The 22470-nt window shown below is 42.1% G+C and overlaps 1 protein-coding gene across 1 annotated transcript; it reads left to right on the top strand.

Moving 5' to 3' along the window:
• The first annotated feature begins 4968 nt into the window (after window positions 1-4968).
• On the top strand, window positions 4969-21206 carry UBE2QL1 (ubiquitin conjugating enzyme E2 Q family like 1). The gene is made up of 2 exons (XM_010202028.2): window positions 4969-6519; window positions 19885-21206. The coding sequence occupies exons 1-2, from the start codon at window positions 5683-5685 to the stop codon at window positions 20014-20016; spliced, it is 969 nt and encodes a 322-aa protein (XP_010200330.2). The 5' UTR covers window positions 4969-5682; the 3' UTR covers window positions 20017-21206.
• The last annotated feature ends 1264 nt before the right edge of the window (window positions 21207-22470 follow it).

Raw genomic sequence — 22470 nt, 5'->3', positions numbered from 1 at the left:
TGTAAGATGAAAATGTGGTCAGAAGATGTCAAAGCTAAAGGTGGAACAAAGTAAAGGATGCATTATATCTTTATTTCGGGAGAAATTTATGAGTGATTTCTGGCCCTATCTTGCATTTGTGTGTAAGAATTTTAAAATAGCTGTGTGCATGTGAGATAGCCATCTCTGACACCATGATTAAGAACACTTAGATGCAAATCTCTTTTAGTCAGTAAGTGGCAACACCATGAACATAAAAAGCCTCTCCAGAAAAATTCCAGTGCTGTGCAGACTTGAAAAGCAGACAGACAATCATATTCTCCAGGAATATTGTTTACCCTGCTCATTCTAAAAAGTTGTTGCTGTGATATAACAGCTATTCATTTACATAATTTATTAATTTACCCAGGTATTCTTTGCATTTACCTGAGCTTATCATGTCTGTGGTGGTGGGGGTCACCTCCAGTATTTTCTTGGTGAAAACAGATCAGAAATACCAGATAGACTTCCAACACTTAGAGAAAGGTAATTTCAGAGGATATGTCGATTATAATGTCAGGTCTACACATGCACCTCCACAGGCTTTTACATTTCAGGAGTGAATATTTTTGTGTCTTTATTCATTCTTGATGTTTGTTGCTGGAAATGCCTTTCCTCTGAATATCCTTTCAAAAACAAGTGATGTTATTTTGGAGGATGAAAGAAGGAAGATAAATAATGAATAATCAAAGGTACCCAGAGAGAAACGAGTAAGCATTGGGACAACTCAGTCAGTCAAAGGAGGGAGAGATGAGTAAATAGCTTGCTTGTTGATCAAGTGTGTGTTTGCAGGTTTACAAAGAATTCACTACATAAAACTCCATTTGATTCTGGGAAGGACCCTGTGTCCCATGCTATAAATGAAACGAATGAACGAAATTAAGCTGATCTAGGTAAATAACACCGTTAGAGTTCCAGGCTTAGAGGCTGACCTAATCTTAAATGAATACAAGCAGGACACATAAATCCTAAGATTTTAATGCCACCTACAACAATCTACCTGCAGACCTGCGGAGGAAAGCAAAAAAAAACCAAAAAGGAGAAATCATGCATTAAAAGTAATAAAATATTTCCCAACTCCAGTGGAAACGCTGAAGCGTGGAATTATTAGAAGTATCAGGCAAATTGACAGTGATCTAATCTATTTTCTCACACATCTGGGGATACTGACACATCAGATGCCCAGGGACTCATAACACAAACCCGATTTTCTATCTTCAGGAATTTTCCTGTCCTATTATGCTTTACAATCATGTCCATAAACTTCTCAGGCTCCATACTACAAGACTGAATGCTACTGATCCCAGTGCTCAGGAGAGTATTGGATCCCTTCATTCATCAGATAGCTGGAAGCCTTTAGATTTCCAGTCCAAATGTATTCAGGATTACTCACTGTACAGCCATTTGATCATGTAATAGAGCCAATATTCCCCTCTGACATTTACTTCTGAAATACATTTATAAAGTGTTACCATACCCCTGTTCAGTCTTTGCTGAGCTACACTAAACAAGACGAAATCTTCTAATTCTCCTAAGGTGTGCATTTTGTCCCCCTACTCATCCTAGAAATGCTTCTTTGCACTTGTTCAATGTAAATAAAGTTTTCTAACACACTCAGGCCTTAAAATTCTGCTGCTTTTAAGTGGAAGCAAACCACACACATCTGAGCTTTTTGCTGAGTCATGAGTAATTAATTTTTTTGCAAATTCAGTAAAAATGAGAAAATCACTGGTCAATATTATTCTGCTAGAACAAAAACACCTTCTTGTTATCCCAAAATACCACCAAATTAGCCCCAAACAACATCAAATTGGTCTTGCAGCAGGAGTTCGGAGCTCTGAATTTCCAGCTAGTGACAGATGCCTCTCTACAGCAAGAAGAGTCTGAGATGTTGCAACTTACTCCACATGAAGCTAAGAGAGACTGCTAGTCCTGATCTTTGAACACCATCCTGTTTCATTAATCAGTGTACAATGACAGAGTCTGAAAGCAGCTCTCCAGCTAAACACATAAAAGAAATATCTGCCAGAGGTCAGTCTGTTTTTCATCCCCAGATGGCCTTTTATCTCCTTGATTCTGAGGCCATTGCATGACTCTAGAGTGTCTTTATGGACTGTAAGTGAATGAACCAGTCCTGCTCCAAGGAAAGGATAGGAGAGCTGTGTCTGGGAAATTGCAGGCTACTTTGATTTGACTCCTGCACCTGGCAAACTGATGAGAATGTATAATAATGAACAGAGTTAATAGATGTTTCCACTATATTAAAATACTATGGAAGAGGAACTGATGAGGAATCCATAATGAGAAATCATGGACTAAATTTGTTCAGTTTTTTGTCAGTTCATGAACAGGTGGATAAGGACAGTCTAGATGATACAGGAGGAGTCTCCCCTGCAAGCTGTCTTGCTCCCTGGTTTGCTTCAAGGCCCTAGACTTGCGGCTATTTAGAGTACATCGTGGACTAACTAACTAATTCCCTTCCTGAGGAAGCCTGGGTATGAAAAAGAGGAGTTCACTACATCACTTCAGCTTTTTCACCCTGTAGACAGTATGGAGACAGATTTCACTACTTCCAGCACAATCAGTCACAGAAAAGTCACATGCAGCCCCCCGCCACTGAAGAACACTGTTTGGCCAGACACACCTATTACACCTTCCATGTCACTAGAACAGCTTTCTCATCCCTTGCATTATTAATCCTGTACCATTTTACAAAACAATGGTGCAAAGCCATGGAGAGGCTGCCTGGCTCTAGTCTCCCTTCGCAGAGACCTCACTCTTTTTTATGGCTTCACTCCTGGGTAGATACCTGTTACAGGAGACAGGTAGATAACTTTCATCATGTTAAATTTATGACAGTGGCTCCTGCTGCCAGCTGTCACAGCCATACCATGCAGAGACCTTTCAGTTTAAAACATTAATGTAGCCAACATGAAGGCTCGTGTTGCTAATTGGCATTCCATTTCACTTCAGTATAAATGGCCCACCATCCTGTCTTGCACTAGATACTCAACCAGGGGCAACTGCAGAGCACCACCTTCTGCAGCACTGCCCACCAGGACAGAAGCTGCTTGTGAAGTTTCTGTGGCTTCAAGCTTTTGCACCAGAGCAGAGGCAGCCTCCTGACCTATCCCAGAGAAACCCATGTTTCTCTATGTGCTACTACTTCTGTTAAGACAAACAGAAGTTTCCTTCTGTGCCTTAGCTTCTCCTGCAAGTCTCACCTGAGTCATTTGCACATCAAATCACAAATTACTTGTTATTTGAAAGAAATAGGCACCACGAAATTTCTGCATGCACTCCAGAAATTCCTAAGCTCTATGGAATGACCATCAATAACTCACAGAGTTCATTGTGTCTGGCACTCTAGAAAGTTACCGGGGGAAGGCTTTGACACACTTTCCCATATATCCGATAAACTGGAGATTCCTCACTCACTCAGGCATGGCAGGCTATAGAGAGAAGGAAGGTAGGAGAAAAACATGAGATAGATAGAACATTCCCAGACACTTCAGCCCACCCACCACACATTCCCCAGGACTTCTGACCTCCCAGAAAACATCCTGTAAACTGTATTTCACATGCAGATCTTCTGAGGGCAGGAAATTTGGCAAACACCTCCTGTAACAGACCCTAGGTATCTGCTCACAGGGAAGGATCAGAAACAATTTTAAAAATAGTTTTAAAAACAGCAAGCTTTTCATTCTGTGGTAAATCAGACTGAGCTCTCATTTGGGTACATTTGTAAAGCCTAGCAAAGACTACAGTTCATGAAGTTGGACACAATGGTCACTGGTGAATGGACACCTGCTAAATACGGACCCATCAGGAAAACTCAGTCGTTTAGGTAACAGGAAGAAGAAAGGGGAAAAAAGCTGAAAAGGGAGCTAACCTCAGCATTTTTTTGTAAGCAAGCCAGGTACCTATTTTTTATGAAAATAAAATTTGCCTAGCAGATAGCTTTCAAGAAACTGAGACTTTTTTCTCCGGAGAAATTTACGGAAGAGCAGCAGCCCTTTCCCAGCATAGACTACTCTTCAAAACCACACAAAACAGTGTTTTAGGCCACTCCTGGCAAAGGAGACGTTTTCTTGGGAAAAGTGTTGTGGGATATAAATGTCGCTATGTGCATGTGCTGCCTGTTGACAACGTCCTCTGCACTAAAGATGTAGTGGAGTGCTGGGCCTTGCTTTCACTGCTTCTCTGTTAAAAGCATTTATTGCATTTTTGTTCTTTTCCAGTCTCTGAAGGTAAAGCGGACCATGGGGACAGACATTTTGGGAGTTAGCTCTTTTGTCCTGCCCTATAGAGTCCCAAGAGGCGGGACTTAATCTGCTCTGGAGGCCAGCATGAGTAAGAGAGACACGATATGTACATTTGCTGTGCTGAAAAAACAAAGATTGTTGACTCATTACTTACACAAAAAATACAAAAATGGGCACATAAATATATACACACAGGTATGTATTTATATCTATTTTCCAATTATGTTTGCATACTGATTTTTATAGCTATATGCTTTATATATGCAACGAGTGTTTTGGTGGGTAGATGTATGTAGATGCATTTAAATACCATTACATCCTATCATCCTATGGTGGACCACAGAGCTTTGATGTACCAACATGATATACGTGCAGTGCCTCTGCACATACACACGCACTTAAACTCTCGACGGCACCCAATTTACGAACCGCGCGAGCCACGACACACGTCTACGTGCACGTGCGCACTACCCACCGCACACCCTCGGCTCCTTCCCAGGGTGGTGTCCACCAGCCCGACACCGCCTCCGCCCCCGGTCCCGGCGGCCCGCCTCGCCGCCAGTGCCTTGCCCAGCTGCCCGCCGCTCCTCGCCGGGCCGCCGCAGCGCGGGGCGGAGCGGCGCGACCGGGGGGCGGCGCTGCAGGACGACACTGGGCCCACGTCCCGCCCGCCGAGGCCCGCAGCAGTGGTGCCGCTAGGCGCGCTGGCAGCTCGGAGAGACGCGGGTGGGGGCTGTGGCGGCAGTCCCCCGAGCAGCCTCTCTTCTCCCCGCTGCAGCCGCGCGGTCCCGAACAAAGGGTCGGGGCGCGCTCCGCCGCTGCAGGAGGGCGCGTAGACAACGGCTGTCGTGGAGGCCTCTACCCCCACCCCTTCCCGGGGGGAGGCGCCCGGCGCGGCGCGGGGACCTACTCGGTGGGCAGCCGCCGGGGATTGGCTCTGCCGGGTGCGAGCCGAAGGTGCTGGGGGAAGGCGCAGCGCAGGCGGTTTCGTCCGCTTTGCGTGGGGGAGGCGAGGGGGAGCTCTCTCTTGCGGGTGGCTGAGGGATTTTTTTTTTCTTTTTTTTTTTTTCTCCTTTTGATGGGCTTATGGCCGCGGCAGCGGGGCTGTGATGTCCCTGGGAGAAGCCTCGCTGCTGCAATGTCTCCTGCAGCAGCCCTAGCGAGGGGAGGCGTTTGAGCGGTAGCCGCGCAACCCTCGCCGCGGCAGCGCTGCCGCCTTCCCCGCTCTCCCCGCCGCCCGTGCCCGGACCAGTGGGAGAAGGGCCTCTCCGCGCGCGTAGCGCCGTCCTCCCTTGCCCACCAGCAGCAAATCCACCAAGCAGGGCTTTAAATTAATAATCATAGTAATAGAGCCCCGCCAGCCCGTAAAGGCGAGAGGGAGAGCAGAGCCGCGCACAACATGGCCACTCTGCTGCGGAAAATCGGGCTGATCCGGCTGCACAACCGGGATACGGAGGACCCTAAGCACCACCACCACCATCGCAGCAGCAGCCAGCAGGGCTCCTCGCTGAAGGCCAGGGGGAACCAGAAGAACTGCAGCAACAAACCGCAGCCACAAGCTCCCCCGGGGGGGGGCGGCGGCGGCGGCTGCAGCAGCAGCAGCAGCAGCAGCGAGAGCAGCCCCGGGGGCCACAAGAACAAGAAGGCGCCGGAGCTCGCCAAGCAGCTCCCGCAGCCGCGCTCAAGCGGCGGCCGGGAGAAGCCGCGGGAGGCGGCCAGGGAGCCCGGCGCCGGTAAGGAGGCGGCTCAGCGGCCTGGCCCTGGCCTCAGTTCCGGGTGCGGGTCGGGTCCGGCGGCGCTGGTGCCGCTGCCGTCGGGGTCGGGGCCGCTGGCGTCCGCAGGCCGGCAGCAACACTGCACGCAGGTGCGGACCCGGCGGCTGATGAAGGAGCTTCAGGACATCGCGCGGCTCAGCGACCGCTTCATCTCGGTAGAGCTGGTTGACGAGAGCCTCTTCGACTGGAACGTGAAGCTGCACCAGGTGGACAAGGACTCAGTGCTGTGGCAGGACATGAAGGAGACCAACACGGAGTACATCCTGCTCAACCTCACCTTCCCTGACAATTTCCCCTTCTCGCCACCCTTCATGAGAGTGCTCAGCCCACGCCTGGAGAACGGCTATGTCCTGGATGGCGGAGCTATCTGCATGGAGCTGCTCACTCCCCGTGGCTGGTCCAGTGCCTACACCGTGGAGGCCGTCATGAGGCAGTTTGCAGCCAGCCTCGTCAAGGGGCAGGTAGGGGGGGTCCATGGGCTCTCACTCTGCGAGCGAGGAGGGATGTGTTTATGTGTGTGTGTGTGTTTGGATGGGAACCCCAAAGTGCAGTGAGTCACACCTTGCGTGGGGCTGACCTTGGCCAGGCCCAGGTGACAGTTCTCCCCCAAGGACCTGGTGGGTGGTAGCCAGGACACGTGTTTTGGTCAGGAGTCCTTTCTCAGGCAGGTGCAGTGGAAGTACGGAGTGGCTTGGAGGGGCAAGGAACACAAGCATTTGTTGTGGCTTTCAGCAGGTCTTTTGTCCCTGTGCTTGGCTCTGCTGCCTGTGGCACCAATATGTCATGCCCACTGCTCAGGAGGGGCATCTCCTTCACCCCAGAGCAGAAGGGATGCAGCAGGCTACAGTGGGGTTTGGGATTCGAGTCCTTCACTTCCTGCCCTTCACCAGTGAGTCAGCCATACTTGCTGGTCTCCAAGTGTGAAGTGCTGACGCTGGTGTTGGGCACAATGCTGGAGCGGCTGCCCCCAGGTCTTTGTCTGGTGCTGTCCTGCATGGTCTCCCTTCGACAGCCCCAGGTTTGGGGCTTGGTGCACAGGGCAGAAGTGTGGCATGGGAGTCACACCTGGAGTTGCTGCCAGAGCTACTGGCAAAGTTGTGGCAATTTAAAATCTCTGCTTGAAAGGAAGAAGTAATTTGGGGTATGTGCTACAGTTGCAGCAGCTAGATGATTCCTGTCAGATCTCTCTGGAGGAGGTGCCTGGTTCACCCCGCAGAGGATCTCATCTGATCTGACTTAATACTTTTTATGCTATTTTTTTTTTCCTTTATATCCTGCTAAATGTCCTTGGAAGTATTTTGTAAGCCATTTGTAGCAAATGGGTAAATACTGCTGCTGAAACTCGTAGCTAGTCCTTTATGACTATTGTAGTGGGCAATATACACGTGGCTGTGATACTGTTCACAAATGCCCTTGAACCCGGGAGACAAGCACAGCTCCACGTCAAGTAACTCAAATTCCTATCTTAGAAAGGACGGGGGAAAGAGTAAATAACATATTTTCATTTGCTTAAAAATGAGGTTATTCTTGTTTGCCACTGTGGAACTTCTTGCATAGGCTTGATTTCTCTTAAGACTGAAAATTAATTTGGATTATTTAATGAACTCTTTTACAAATGGCTTTTCCTCCTTTTCTCTGCTTCCTCTTTTTTCTCTGGTTTGGACCTACTGCTCCCTTTTTCATCAGATAATATTTTTCTCTGTATTTCATTTGAAGAAGTCAAGTAGGTCACCTTAGGATATAAAAAAACATCAACCAGAAAAAACAAGAGCCTTAATTTATGTTGAGCATGGGATATGTTGAAGTTCTATAGCTACTCTTACCACATGTCACTGTTTGTTAACTCATCATTTTTTTTATAGCGGTCATATTTCTCATGATTTTAAACAAATATTTGGAAGGACAATGATCATTTCTCTCCATTTTTTTTTTGACAATTCAGCATCTTTGTACAATATTGAAAGTAAAAAGGTTAAGATTTCATAGGATCATTAAGTGGCTCAGTGAAGAAAAGCACTAAATTGTTTTAATAGTAATAAATATTAAGCTACATGGTCTGGTCATTTTCTTTCCTAAACTACTTAACAGATTTCCAGAAAGTAATTGTAATTTCTGATAACAGAAGATGTTTATGTGTGCATCAATAATAAACACACTTAAATTCAAGAGTTTCAATAACTCTTGCGGAAATTTACAAAGTTAATTACAAAAAAAAAGAGGATGCATGTGGGACAAAATAAAATACTGAAATGATTTTTTGCCATTACCTTAGTAGTAGTTAAATAAGTGTAACATGCACCTTTCAAAGTCTCCAATTGTGCTCCAAGTGGAGGGGTTAATAGGTAAAGCTGGCAATAAATTTAATTTCTAGGCTACAGAGGTGTAGCCCATGATGGGTTGCCAGGCTGTCATTGTAGCCAGACCTCATGTTATGGGAGCCGTGTTTCTGTAATCGCACTCCCCTTGTTATGTAATCTTGACTCCATTGCATAATAGGGCTCCAAAGTATGACAAGTGCCCCCCTATCCCTGTTTCATTTTCCCTTGTACAGGTAGTCTTCTTTTGACCATTTTTTATGTTGTTTTTTTGGTTGTTTTTTTAATGAAATGGAGCCATCAAAAGATTGAGAGCCAAGGTGCCACATTTCCCAGAACTGTGGGGCTTCCTTTGGGTAACTCCTGCTGTGCCACAGGTAGTTTCAGTGCCTGCAAGGAGCCATCCTGAACAAATAGCAATGGTTTCCAGCAGGTTAATTGTGTAATTTCTGTAAGCAGCCTACCCTCTGCAATAGGTCGAACTGTTCAGGACCTTTAATCAGGAGGGGTGGAAGGGTGAGGTCTGTTCTGCATCACCTCAAAATGACCTTGCCTGAGCAAATGGTGGCAGCCATGAGGCCAAGCAGGACACTGCTGGCACCAGGGGGCAAATGGGACCTTCCAGAGAAATGTTCTTGGTTGGCAGCACCAAGGTTTAGCGTGAAACCTGTGTGAATGCCTCATGGCTGTGATGCCTCCAAGGGCACGCCTCACTAGCACAGTCTGAGCACCTGCCTCTGAGCAGGCAGGGCTGAACCTCCTGCCAGCCTACCTTCCTCATTTTGGCAGTGGGAGTGATAAAACCGAGGTGGCTGATTCCATTCAGTGTTTCTCATCCATCTCACGTGATTTGCCATGCTGGCTATGACACTGCTGTTCTTACAGTTCTTCAGAGAGAAATGCAGCACTTTCTGGTCTGTTGTTTTGTGAGAGCCAATAGTAACCTATGAACATAATCTGAAAGCAGACAAAACCAACACTGAAAATACATTTTTTAGCAGTCAAGATTTGTGACAAATTCAGATTGTTTTAATAGATTTCATAGACCTTTTATCAGAGTAAGAGAAAAATTAAGCAAAGCAATCAGATGTCTCTCAGGTGAAACCTTTCACTCAGGAGTTATGTCTATAAGGAAAAGTGTTGCCCTTGTATGCAGGGAAGCCTGAGTCCAGGTTCCCAAAGCTAAACACGTCTCCCAGGGGCTGGATTTTAAAGCAAGGTAGGTGTTTTTCTCCAGAATTCACCAAGCAGGAACCATATGCCTCGGGTGACCCTGCTTGACGGATTTTCTACTTGCTCACCCTTGCTTCCTATCACAAATCTAGTATTGCATATTTAGATATTTTGGCCTGGAAAAATAAAATGTGATGGAAGAGAGACGATTTCTGTTTGAATGAAACAATTTAACAGTTCCAAATTATACTTTTTTTTCAGGGGAAAGGGAAATTAATTAACAAACAAGTTGGGGTTTGGTTGGTTGGTTGCTTCAGCAATTCATCTGAGAAAGTCAGTATCTTGCTAGTCAGTATCTTGAGGGGAATTCTCAGTACATCAAAGGCCCAAGACTATTTAGCTGTCCAGGATCCAGAATCTTATTTTAAGAGACTTGGTGTCATCCTGAACTGTAACCTTGGTTTTAAGGGCATGACTTTGTACTTGCTACCTGCAGAATCACTGGCTCCTATTCTCATGGGTGAAAGCTTGGCCCTGCCAAACTGGCAAAGCGATAGCTATGAGCTGCTGCTGAGCTGGGGTATCAGCTAAGGAAGTGGGGTAATTCTAACAAAATAATTTAAATACCAGCTCTTTGTTGTCCTGGAGACACTGACATGCCTGACTACGCAGAGCCTCCCATATCATTGGTCTGACTGTCTAGGCTGTGGAAGTGGCCCGTTGAATGTTATTTCTTAGCAGTACCCTTTAAAATGGTTTATTGGTAATTTAAGAGAGAAATTTACAAATTAGTCTGTTACTTTCTGCTTCCTGGTATCAGTGCAATTGTTATGATAACGGTCATAACTGAAAGAAAGAGGGGAAAGGGAAACAGTGCCATGAGAGTGCTGAGACAGTGGGAGATTTGTTGTGGCTCTCCTTGAGTAATAGGAATGGCTGAAGCCAGAATCTGTGTTTCACGGAGGAGTCATCTCTCTTGTTCAAGCACGTGGTGGATGATATGGTCCCAAATGAAAAAGAGAAGACCTTGTTCAAAAGTGGAAGAGGGTTTTGTGTCCTCTAATAGACAGATTGTTTTTCACTGGAGAGGAATGTTTTGATGCTGCTTTGCTGGAAGTTTTTAAAAGGACAGTATGCTGTATGCCAATGTCCAAACAATGCATCAGGTTTTTGGGTTGATTTTTTTTTTTTTTTGTTTTTTTTTTTGAGTACACACACCTGCTCGTGATGCCTTGGGCTTGCAGCAGTGCTGACTAGTAGCTGCTGTGTCCTCCCTTTTACAAGTCTCTTGTCCTCACTGTGGAGGCTGAGGACAGGACTGACAGCTAAAGGATCCTGTCAGGTAATACAAAGACTGCAGATTGTCATGAAAAAAGTTCTTTGTTTTGGAGAAAATGCTCCCTTATTCCTCCAGTGACTAGAAGGAACATAAAAATTTTCTCAGGATATACTCAAATAGGGACAAGTATTGTTGCTATGATGAGCTTCTATGTAATTACTTACATCAAAATATAATTTGTAATGAAAGTTTAATTTTCTGTTGGAAAATTTCCAGAATTCAAATAAAAGTTGTTGGTATATAGTATTTTCATCCCTCCTATTGGAATGTTAGAAATACCTCAGTGGAATCTCCTCTTGCCTTCAAGAGGTATGTGGCTCGTGTGACTATTGTACTGATTTGTCTTTCCATTTTAAAAAAAAAACTAGTATCCCAGCTGATTTCTACCAGGTTGAAATGGGAAAAATGGGCTTATTTTGTGAAAAACAGATAGATAAGGTAGCTATTAATCATAGTCTAAATTACTCCCTCTTCATCCTTTCAAACAAAAGTGTGAGTGAGCAGATAGCAGATGGGACTTGCAGGGTGTCCACAGGTTCCAGGTCTTTCAAATATGTATAGCAGAAATTAATTGCAAAGCTTTTCACACTCCATATGCTGGATTTGAGGACTGTAGTCATGAGTGAATTGGCTAATCTCAGAAGCTGCAGAAATATATAGAGAACACAATGATCTCTGAATTACATTGAGCCACTATATTGTATTAGGGCCTTAAAAAATAAAATCATCTTGCTTGTTGCTTTCAATTAGTTGCTTGAGCAAATGATGTCATGTATTATCAAGGGAAGAAACGTTTTAGGTCCCTGGTTGAAAATACATGTGTTATGGAGCTTGTTCCCCTTGAAAAGGTATGAATGTTGTGTCAAATAGATAACAGAATATTGTTTAGCTACAAAGGAAAATCAGGCATATTTGCCTTCTAAGATCTCTCTTTTATTGCAATTAAGAAGTCTGGGATTTTCAGACTGAAGTTTAAGGGGAAGCATATAGATTTGCTATGTTAAGATGCTGGGACTGATGAATGGACTGAAAAAATACTGTTAATGTATACTCTGTTATATTGCTGTTCTGATTATTGGTGTTCTGATTATCTGCTATTTTTATGCAAATATATTCTTTGGAGAGGAATGAAGACATGGGTAATCCAAGTCATTGAAGTAGGAGACTAGTTTTATTCTTTTTAAAAAGCAGGGGGAACATAATCTCCATTTTACCTCTTCAAAGCATAAAAAGGGAAATTTCAAAATACTTTTAGCTAGCTAAATCATCCTTAATGTTAAAATAGTCATAAGTTAAATCAATACATTGAAACAAACTGCTTATTTTAAAACGTGCTTTTATGGCAAGCAGAATTAATTCTTCCTGACAATATTTGGCAGATCTCTTAAATAAGAATTTAAAACAATTATTGCATTGGATCATAAGAAAATTGAATTTGCTCAAAAGAGCAAAATTCTTCTTTCCTGAAAAGAAGTTCTGGTTTTCTTCAGTGAAAGTGTTCAGAGAGAGACAACTGTATAGTGTTTGGGTGGTTTGTAAGATACTTTGTTGGAGAATTTTTTTTTTCAAATGCAGAAAGCCTGGTCCCAAGAGGTGACATTGTGTCCTGGAAGAGTAACCTAAATAACCCACTTACTATTGTGAGAAAGATTTCCTCTTCCCTATGCAGGCTAGCCTTGAAAATATGCAAATTTCCTATGTTCTCACAATGTCCAGATATTTCCACAGGACTGGAGACTTCCAGGTTGAAGATTTGTAACTCCACAGTAATTCTGGTCCTTGTATTGCATGAGTCTTACTGCCAGCAGTGGTCTGAGGCCTGTCCCCTCAGTAGGCATCTGCTTTCACAAAGTGGGACATTGATTAAGTAGCTGTGTCTCTTTTTCCTGTCTGAGCTCCTTTGGGCTGATGGGAGTCAGTGAAAGTCTCTTCTTTTTCTTGACATATTCAGTCCTTCACATGCAGTTTCCAATTTACAAATTATCTTCTCCTATAACTGTCAAAAAAGGTAATGCTGATATTAGGCGTGAAGGGAAATGGGAGAATGGAAGGATTGCCAAGTGCAATTACTCTGCAGCTAAACAGGAAGAACTTCAGGGTCTATGGTGATTATGCTGTCTGAATGGCTCAAAATATGTCTTAAATGTAATATGTAGGATCCAGTTGTCTTATGAATGGAGTACTAGATTTCTGTTGAATATTGTCATCTTTGCAAAGAGTCTACGGCTTGGACCCAATCTGAGTTGTATTCCACGGTATCATTTCTAGAGGATGCAGAGCACTCCACAGTGTTCGTCTTTAACTCCATCTGAAAACAGCAATAATTGAGTAGATCCTGGAGGCTGCAGGGCAAGCTGCACAGGAAGGATGTGGTACTATTGCTTAACCTGTCTGGCAGTGAAACCAGTACTGTGCTGGGAATTGAAAGAGCATAAGCTAGGGAGAAGCATTAGGTGTGCTTTGATGAAAATGAATTTGTCCCTGTTGGTCTGCACCGAACAGGTAAGTGGGCACCACACATAAGACATTCAGGTCTTTCCTCTTCTGAAACAGAATCAAGGTGCCAGTCTGATTTGACCCATTCCAGTTAAAGGTCAAACTGAGGAGTGATACATCAGGTGTGCGTGTCCTCAGCCATGAGTGGCAGGTATGTGCCTTCCTCATGAATGTGCAGAGTCTCTCCTTAGAAAATATCTTTTTATCTGCTTCATGACTGTTAAAATCAATCATCCTCATTGATTTAATCCTCTTCTGCACAGGCTTTCCAAAACCTCTGGAACTTCTGCAGTGACTCCTTAATAGAGTTACAAGTCATTCACAATCCCAAATTCACATTCAAAGATGGGTGAAAATAAACCTGAGGAAGGAAGAGTAAGCCTGTGATATGAAATGGCCTGGAGCTCAGATGCTTTTCATAGTCAGGCTTTATGAGCTGTGGAACAACTAGGTATTTCTCATATTTTGAGGTTTATTTTATAAATGGTAACAACTGCTGTGCTGGAGTAAGAAATGTAGGGTTTATTTCCATAATACTGCCCATTAAAAAAAAACTTACATCATCACAAAGCAGAGGGAAAATTATGTTAATAATTTATAAATGTCCAATTTTCTATAAAATTGACAAGATAATTTCTATTAAAATACACCAAGTATTGGAGTGTACTATAATTACTGGGAGTAGAAGGATATTTCACAGTTGGAGCACTTAGGCTGAGGAGAATTGATCCAAGTTTAGCTTCCAGTTTTTGCTACTGACTTGAGGAGCAGTCGTGGGCGTGTCATATAGCTTCACTATGTTCCTCTTTCCCACCTGTGAAGTACCGATAATCCTATTTCCAAAGATCATTCAAGGATCCATAAAGGACTCTATGGGGGGGCTCTATGAGTAGATGTCTCTGTGCATCACTGTGAAACATCATAGTCAAGAGACTGACCTCTCTGTAGAAATAGCAGGAGACAAAGCCTATAGGCTTGTGACTGTAATCTTACTGAATTTGGTCTCAATTAAACCTCCTCAGAGGTATCTGCTTTTTACTCATGGGGTTTTCTAAGCACAGTAAAACATTGGGAAAGGTGGAGATAAACATTGTTGCCTGGGCTGTAGCTGCTTTGTCTTTATAGCCTGTCAATAAAGGACAGTTTGCTTTGCTTTGGTTGAGTTTATACCCACGGCTGTGTTTAGCCTGAATAACTTCAGGTTCCTGATATGGAGCACCTGTGGGCTGATGCAAAGAGTGGCTGTCCTGCTTCTACCCTTTTCACCTGGACATGCCCTCAGTAACTCTGCTGGCACCTGATGCCACAGAGAGGTAGTCCAAGGAGCTCAGCAGAAGACTGAAAGAGAAAACATCCCTTTGTAATCTGGACTAGCAGATGCCCATTTGGTGGCAGGGGACAGGAACCACGTCTTTTGACAAAAGCCCACTGTGTTGTAAGTTGGAACTTTGGCCCTAGAGATGCCAGAGGCACCTTCCAAGAATGTCGCCAGCCACTGAAATTTTCTTGTTCTTTTGCCAATATGCTTTGTCCCACCTGTAAAATGCAGGAAGGGAAATTCTTAACCCTAGTCAGCACTGATACCATGCTGCTAACTTGTGCTGACTTCAGGGCAAGGCGAGGAAGAACAGTGCAGTGCTCTGTGTAACTGTGTTTGTATTGATTAAGAGCTACTTGCACCAGGCTGCACACAGACAAATGAGCTCAAATGAAACTCAGATTTCTCATTCCCGGATAAAGAACAGTCACACTCCCAGAAGGAGTGATTTTTAGGATGCTTTAAATCCAGAACTTGCTGAGTTTTCACTTCTTTGTATGGATTATTTTGAAAAAGGAGACCAAAAAAGGTGTGGAAGTATTGCTTCAGAAATTACACATTTTCAGGAGAACAGCCCATTTTTAATTCATTTATGCTGCAATATTAACAGCATTTATCTGCATCATTTTCTGTACTGCTTTGTTTTAGATATAGTTAATAATTATATATAGTACAATATAAATTGTGTGCAGTTTGAGACATGTTTGTCTGTACCTCATCTGTACATGAAGGAAAAAATATTACAAACCATGTAATTGGTAGGAGAGACTGTATATTGCACTCTAACAGTGATGTTGTGACACATAGCAATCACTGCGCTGAGGGCATTACAGTACCTCAATTTAGCATTGCTCTACTTTTGAATTCTTCTCTAAAGCCAGTGGAAATACTTTTCTCTGAAAATGTGTTTAAATAAATAAGACAAGTTTAGGCATAAGCACTGTATTCCTCTGTTACTTATCAGAAAAGATTTGAGTATGTTTGCATAGTATGTGGCTTTGAGGAGTTGAGGCCCAAAGCCATTAGTTGCTGGCACATTAGTGGAACATGTATGTACTGGAGACGTGCACTAGCTCTTAAATTGACAGGTTTTGTATCATCCATGGTGTAGTCTGGACAGACGTGGAAAAAGTGCATGGTTCTGTGGGTCTCCTTCCTGTCCTTGGAGGGAACACCATAGATGCTGTGTTGCACAGTGAGTCTTTTTCTGTACCTCTCTAAAGCTTCACTTATTTTCTGTCTCCTGACATTTACCTACAAGTGGGTCACCAGAGCCTGCTATAGAAATCTCTGAAGAGATCAAGGGAGAAAATGAACTTGTACACTCTTATACTGTTAGGTAGTGTTCTCAACGGGAGGACGTGCTGATGTGCTTGTGATTGTAGAGAAATGTGGAGACTAACTGCAGCATCAACTGAGAAGTATAAAATCTTCCAGGTTTGCTCACAGCAGTCTGTAGATGTAGTGCCAAGTGACAGGTGAGATTTACCTTGGGTCTTTTGCTGAATATGGCAGGAGAGAGTGGTCCCTCGGTATGACTAGGGACCTGAGAAGGTCACCCGCAGCAGACTCTACTCCAGGAGGTCTTTCTCCTAGCAATTATCAGTGTTATAGACTAGGTCCTTATCAGTTGTTCATTCAAAGTCATTAGTTTGAGCAGAGTAGATGTGGGGCATGCAGTTGCTCACCCTGCCACACAAAGTAGGCACAGTAGGAGCACAAGTGAGTGAGGAGGCTGAGTGCAGCATACGTCTCCCTGTATTTCAGCATGTCTGTTAAACCAGTTGGATGCTCTGGCATTACTTTCACCTTTCTTATGTTTCTTGTTTGTTAAACTTACATTTTGGAAAGTACATGAAGTCAGGGCATATGGCAAAATCTGAAACATTCTCTCTGACTATTTTAATTAACTTTTCAGTTATCCCTTTACGAAAAGCACTCTTGAGTGTGTGAAAGTATTGCAAGTATTTAAATAAGCTCCTGATGAGCTAAAGTCAACATTAATGTCTTTATGAAAGGCTTTCTTCGAATTGTTGCTTTTCATTTTTTTGTGGAATGTTTTGATCTTATTTAGATATCAGTTTGGTATCTTTTCTTGACTTGGCCCTGGACACGTCAAAACTGCTGGCCATGCAAATGATCTGTATTCCTTATCATGGCAGCAGTGACATGAGTGGTTTAGAGACTAGTCACAATGCAGTTGTGCACAGTTGAGCTATGGCCAGCACTGTATTTAGAATCATAGAATGGTAGGGGTTGGAAGAGACCTTTAGAGATCATCTAGTCCAACCCCCCTGCAGAAGCAGGTCAACCTAGATCAAGTTACATAGGAACATGTCCAGGCGGGTCTTGAAGACCTCCAAGGAAGGAGACTCCACAACCCCTCTGGGCAGCCTGTGCCAGGGCTCCCTCACCCTCACAGTGAAATAGTTTTTTCTTATGTTTAAATGGAACTTTTTGTGTTACAGCTTTATCCCATTACCCCTTGTCCTGTTACTAGATACAATAGAAAAAAGGGATGTCCCAACCTCCTGACACCCACTAAGTTTACTTACACTAATCACTTACTACTTACTGTAATCAGTGTATTTGTCATATTTACCAAATGCAACAGCTCATAGTTTCCTGACTAGAGTTAAAATGTCAGCATATTTAAGAACCAGTCTCAAAATAAACTCTAGTCAGAGCTGGTAACAGTGCCTGTTAAAATGTTTGACACATTCTTTTGTTAGTTAAACTTGGGAAGAATTTTGTTGCAATGGCAAAAAACATTTAAGATTGTAGGTACCACTCAAGTACAGAGTCAAACCCATCTGAAATGTGTGCACTGAAATTCCATCCTTTGTTCTTTTTATCTGAGATTTACTTGAAGCACCAGAAAGGGAAACTTTCAGTCCACAAGGTTAAATTTTATCCAAATTATAAACACGTGGCAGGATATAGTTTCTGTATAAACACAGAAATATGTGGACTGCAGTGGGGTAGAACTAGCTGGTCTTTGAGGATACAGTTTACACACACTTGCATATGGTACCAGAATAGAAGTAGATTGCACGATCTGTTATATTAATTACAAAGACGCATGGAATAAACTCATGAAACAATGCTCATTTCATCTTATGTGACTTCTGAGAAGTACTAATTAGTACTTTGAGAAGTACTTTGAGATCATACTGTACTAGATGCTATGTACACGAATGAGAAAGATACCAAAGCCTTAAAGGGTAAAAAATAATATGTGTAAGACAAGTGATGGCAAATGGACCTAGTCCAGAGATTAAGTGGTAGAGTAGGTTCAAAAGCATTTTATTGGTGAGATTTTTAGGACAGCATTTCCTGTGCTATTTCATCTTCTGTTACACTTTGCTTTATTTTTTTCCCATGTTTCTAAGTATGCATCTAACAAAAGCTCATGTTAGGAAGAAAATAATGTTTTGTAACAATAAAAATACACCTGCAGGATACATAAGATAGTTAAGCAATGATATTTTTAAAAAATATGCTCCCCAGTTTGAGTCAATTATTCCTTTTGTCACAACTAAAAAGCAACATTTTCAAAGAGAATTTATTAGTAGGGTTAAGTCAAATACCATTCAGATCATCCTTATATGGGAAATGTGAATTGCCAAATTAGTATGGGGAAGGTGTCTTGTTGTTTAGTCTATCAAAGGTTATTTAAGGAGGAAAATACCTTACTAGTTTGTATATGGTGACTACGGAGAAAGGTGAGGAAAAGCACTAAAAGTGATAACCAAATCGCTGTAAGTTGGCTGTGAATAAATCAATGTGGGAATTAAAGGCCATTCCTGATCTTCAGTTAAGGTAGGCTCTGAAAGAGAAATCGAACTGCACAGAAACATGTCTTAATAAAGCAGGAGCAGGAAACAGTTTTTCTATGTCATGTGTCCATGGTTTTGTTATTATAGGAGTGGTGCTGAACACAAAAGCCTATCAATGCAATATTGTGACAGCTTTCTAGAACTAAATTATTTGTCCACACTGCAGAATTACCTTATTCATTTTAGTCAGTAAAAATAACTGATACTCTGAGGACAGAATTTGTTTCCTTTTTGTCTCTTTTTTTCCCTTCTAAATACCTGTTTATTTTCTCAGAATTATTTGTTGCACGTGATTATGAATGACAGTTTTTGGTTTAAGTTCCAAATTGTCAGTAAAACAGAGGATGCAAAAGAGGCTCAATGCATCATTTTGATTAAAAAGAATGGGAAAATGACAACATACCAACTTGGTTCTTCATTATTTTAGCACTGTAATATGATACCTGCTCATCAAATACCGTTTCTTTTTAAAAAGGCTTTCAATGCAGTCTATCAGTCATTAAAATTATTGGAGTTGTGACTTCAGTAAAGTTCTATTTTTTGACAAGTCCGTATGTTAAAATACTTCAAAGGCCATTATTGCTGTAGAGCAGAATAAAGCTGCAGTTGTATTTCTTTCTTGTGTCTCTCTGAATTGGTAATTGACACAGACCAATGTGAAAAATAAGGTGTGTTATTAATAACTCAGTAAATGTCTCTGTTTCCAAACAAGGATTTGAGATTGTATACTGCCATGCATTTAGAGATGATATTTAATTGCAAGGTAATAAAGTTGCAATATCTTTAAATGTGTATATTTTTTATCATACTTGTAATGAGGAAGTAATAAATGAATTAGAATTTTTTGATGTAGGTTGGAAGCAAGTTGGTTTTAAGGCACACCTGCCTTCAAGAAATGCCAGAGCTATTAATGTCTCCTGGGTTGGAGTAGAAGAATGGAGCATGTTTCATAGGATGGATATAATTTTTAGTGATGCTTTGCATTGGCATTGGGATGTGAGCGGTGAGATTTGGGTAGCCCTGAGATGTAGCATGCAGAAACACATTGCTTTTATGATGGTTCTGCAGGGCTGTCAACTCCATGGCACGCACCCCTCAGCCTGTGTTATGAGCATGGCATCAGAATTTTTTTGAAAATGTGTTCCATCTCCCCAGGCCTGAGCTGGTACCTTGGTAGCACTTGCAGCAACATGCCTCCTTCTCCACCCACAGCCCCAGTTTGGAAGCCCTGCTTTCTGGTACCCATAAGTGAATGCCTCTTGTCCTGATGCATTGAGAAGTTAAGCTGTGGTTTCCAGCTGCGTGTTCACATCTTTAATCAAGGCTTTCTTTTTTGTTTGGTGCAGGGCCGTATCTGCAGAAAAGCTGGCAAATCAAAAAAGTCATTCAGTCGAAAGGAAGCTGAAGCAACATTTAAGAGTTTGGTGAAGACCCATGAAAAATATGGATGGGTCACCCCACCTGTCTCCGATGGCTGATGTTAGCAACCTGCACTTGGCAAAAATGCTGAACAAAAGTACTGTGACATCTCCTCAGCGCTGTACACCACCCATCCTTTTATACTTCAGCTTCAGTTGCATACCATGAATGTCAAGGAGACATCTAAGTTATTTATGAAAAGATGTGTTTATAGAGGGAGAGAAAAAAGATGCTATGTAGGATTATATTTCAAGAGTGGAGAATGGTCATCATTGAAGTCACTTGAGCAGATGCTGAGATTGCGTCATTTGCCCCCATACAGCACACATTGTCTTCAGCTTCTTTCCATGACAGCAGCACCAAACAGCAGTACTGGAAAGTCTATCCATTACTGCTCAGTTCATTTAAATGTAAATGAAACAGTTAATATTTAATAGGGAAGCAGTGCATTGCAGGTACATGTTTGCTGTGCTGTTTATCTTTGTCTCCTAGCAGGTCAACATAACTTGAAGATTTGTCTTTATGTGGAACTGTGGTCTGCTGTGACTAAATTTAGACCTCATTTGTGCTCTATATATGACCTTTAATTCATAAATGAAAACAGAATTAAAATGCTGAAAGGTCCTAGTGTTGAAAAATTAAGTGGAGTCAGCCAACCGGTTACAATGTGCTATCTATGCTGATATTGTGATGTGCTCTTCAGAAATAATCCAGTGCAGTTAGCTGAAGGTTAGGTGGTATTTTTAAACACATCCACCGCAGGGCTCGGAGTGGTTGGTTGGTGGTAGCAGAACCATTATTACCCTCCTGGTACCTTCTGCAGTAGCATGTGGCCTGTCAGTTCTTCAAAATGGCAAAACAAACAAATAGAAATGGACAAAACAACCTTACAAGTTATCTGTTTCGTTTTAAAATGATATGCCAGTAACACTGAAAATGAAATTTCAAGTCAAATGGAACGTGGTTTGAAAGATGATTTGCATGACTGGAATCTTTTTTTATTTTCATTTAATAGACCTTGTATGTACTTAGAGCCCTGTATCTGAGAAAACCCACTGATGTATATAAATGTCCTGTTATTTAATTGTTAAGATTTAAATTTTCTGGTAACAAACTGAAAAAAAAATTTCTAAGGGACTACATGAAAGCTGAAGGTACTGTTTAAAATGGTATAAGAAAAGCATTAAAAAATGTGGATTCCAAATGGAAAATCATATTGGACACATGTTGAATAAAATCACCAGTATCATTTCTGTTGCCTTGGGAATTCAATCGTTTTGAACAACTTTTGTATGCAAAGTAGTCGGTTTTCTGTTGTGAAATTCTAGGCACCTTATAGATACACCTATTTTGATATTTTGAAAGCAGGACAGCATTGATTGTAAGACTAATTTGGAGACAGGAAACTGTGTGTTTAAAAACACTTTCCATTATATGGTTAATGTGAGACCAAATCAAAATGGCTGACCAGTTTCTGTTAGTAATACAGCAACAGTGGAAATTATACAGAGTTTTGGGGTTTGAAGTTTTGTTTATAACTGCACACAGCAGAGAAGAACAAAAGAGTAGTGAAGGACTGTGGAGTTCAGACATAAGCAAAGAGGTCACAAAGCAGATCTTCTTGCAGTAAAAGTGCAAAACCACTGCTCAGATCATCTATAGATGCTTTGCCAGTGTAGCAGCTTCCTAGCTAGAGAGGGAGAAAAATAATTAAAGCCTTCAGCAAAATGGTTATGCAGGTCAGAGCCAATCAAGTTTGTGGACATTAGCTGGTTTCTTACACTCATCTCCATCAGCAGCCTCTTCTTTTTCTCCTCTCATCATTTGTGGTATCCACCTGGTGTGCCTTATCTCGTTTATAAATGGAAGTGCTTCATACCACAAATGTGCACAGATTCTGCTGCGATTTATCTCACCCTGCTTTATGCTCGGAGACAATGCTATAATCAGTGCATATGTGCTTTTCCCCTCAAGCTGTGTATCCATTCTGTGCATCCAGCAGCAGAATGTGGGTTTTGTGTGAGGATAACATTTCAAGTAATTTATTTACTCGATTTTATAAACATTTTTCTTGCTGTCCTTTATGAAAGAGGAAACTAGTATGTTTAGTTAGGCATGAAATAATTCACAATCTCTAGTGAGACTCCCTGAGAACATATAGAAGGATCTAGCACAGGAAAGCATTAAGGATTGTTATTTCCCTTCAAAAAAGCTCTTCCCTCATCAGTACAGTAAAATTATGTTAAAAGCAGTGTGAAGGTGTGGTAAGTCTTTGGAGGTTATTTTTTCTTTTTCAGATGTTTTTTAACCTCTTTTTCCTGTCAGTGGGATATTTTAAATCTTCCTGAGAACCATATCTTTAATATTTAATTAAAGGGTTAGCTAAAAGGAATGTAGTGGGTGGATTGCTACCACTTCCCTCAAACCTACTTATTACGTGTCTTCTCAAGTGTGCTTTAAATAGTTACTGCAAACACGATTGCTAAGAATCACAGTTACTTTCTGGCTGTAGG

The sequence above is a fragment of the Colius striatus genome, chromosome 4 (assembly GCF_028858725.1).
Source record: "Colius striatus isolate bColStr4 chromosome 4, bColStr4.1.hap1, whole genome shotgun sequence".
In the NCBI taxonomy this organism is placed as follows: Eukaryota; Metazoa; Chordata; class Aves; order Coliiformes; family Coliidae; genus Colius; species Colius striatus.
The sequence above is the reverse complement of the archived record's forward strand: the minus strand, read 5'-3'. Positions and strand labels throughout refer to the sequence as shown.

Coding starts and splice junctions, on each gene's coding strand:
- UBE2QL1 (XM_010202028.2), top strand. CDS start 5,683: ATGGCCACTCTGCTGCGGAAAATCGGGCTGATCCGGCTGCACAACCGG. Junction 6,520..19,884: donor CCAGCCTCGTCAAGGGGCAG/GTAGGGGGGGTC, acceptor TGTTTGGTGCAG/GGCCGTATCTGCAGAAAAGC.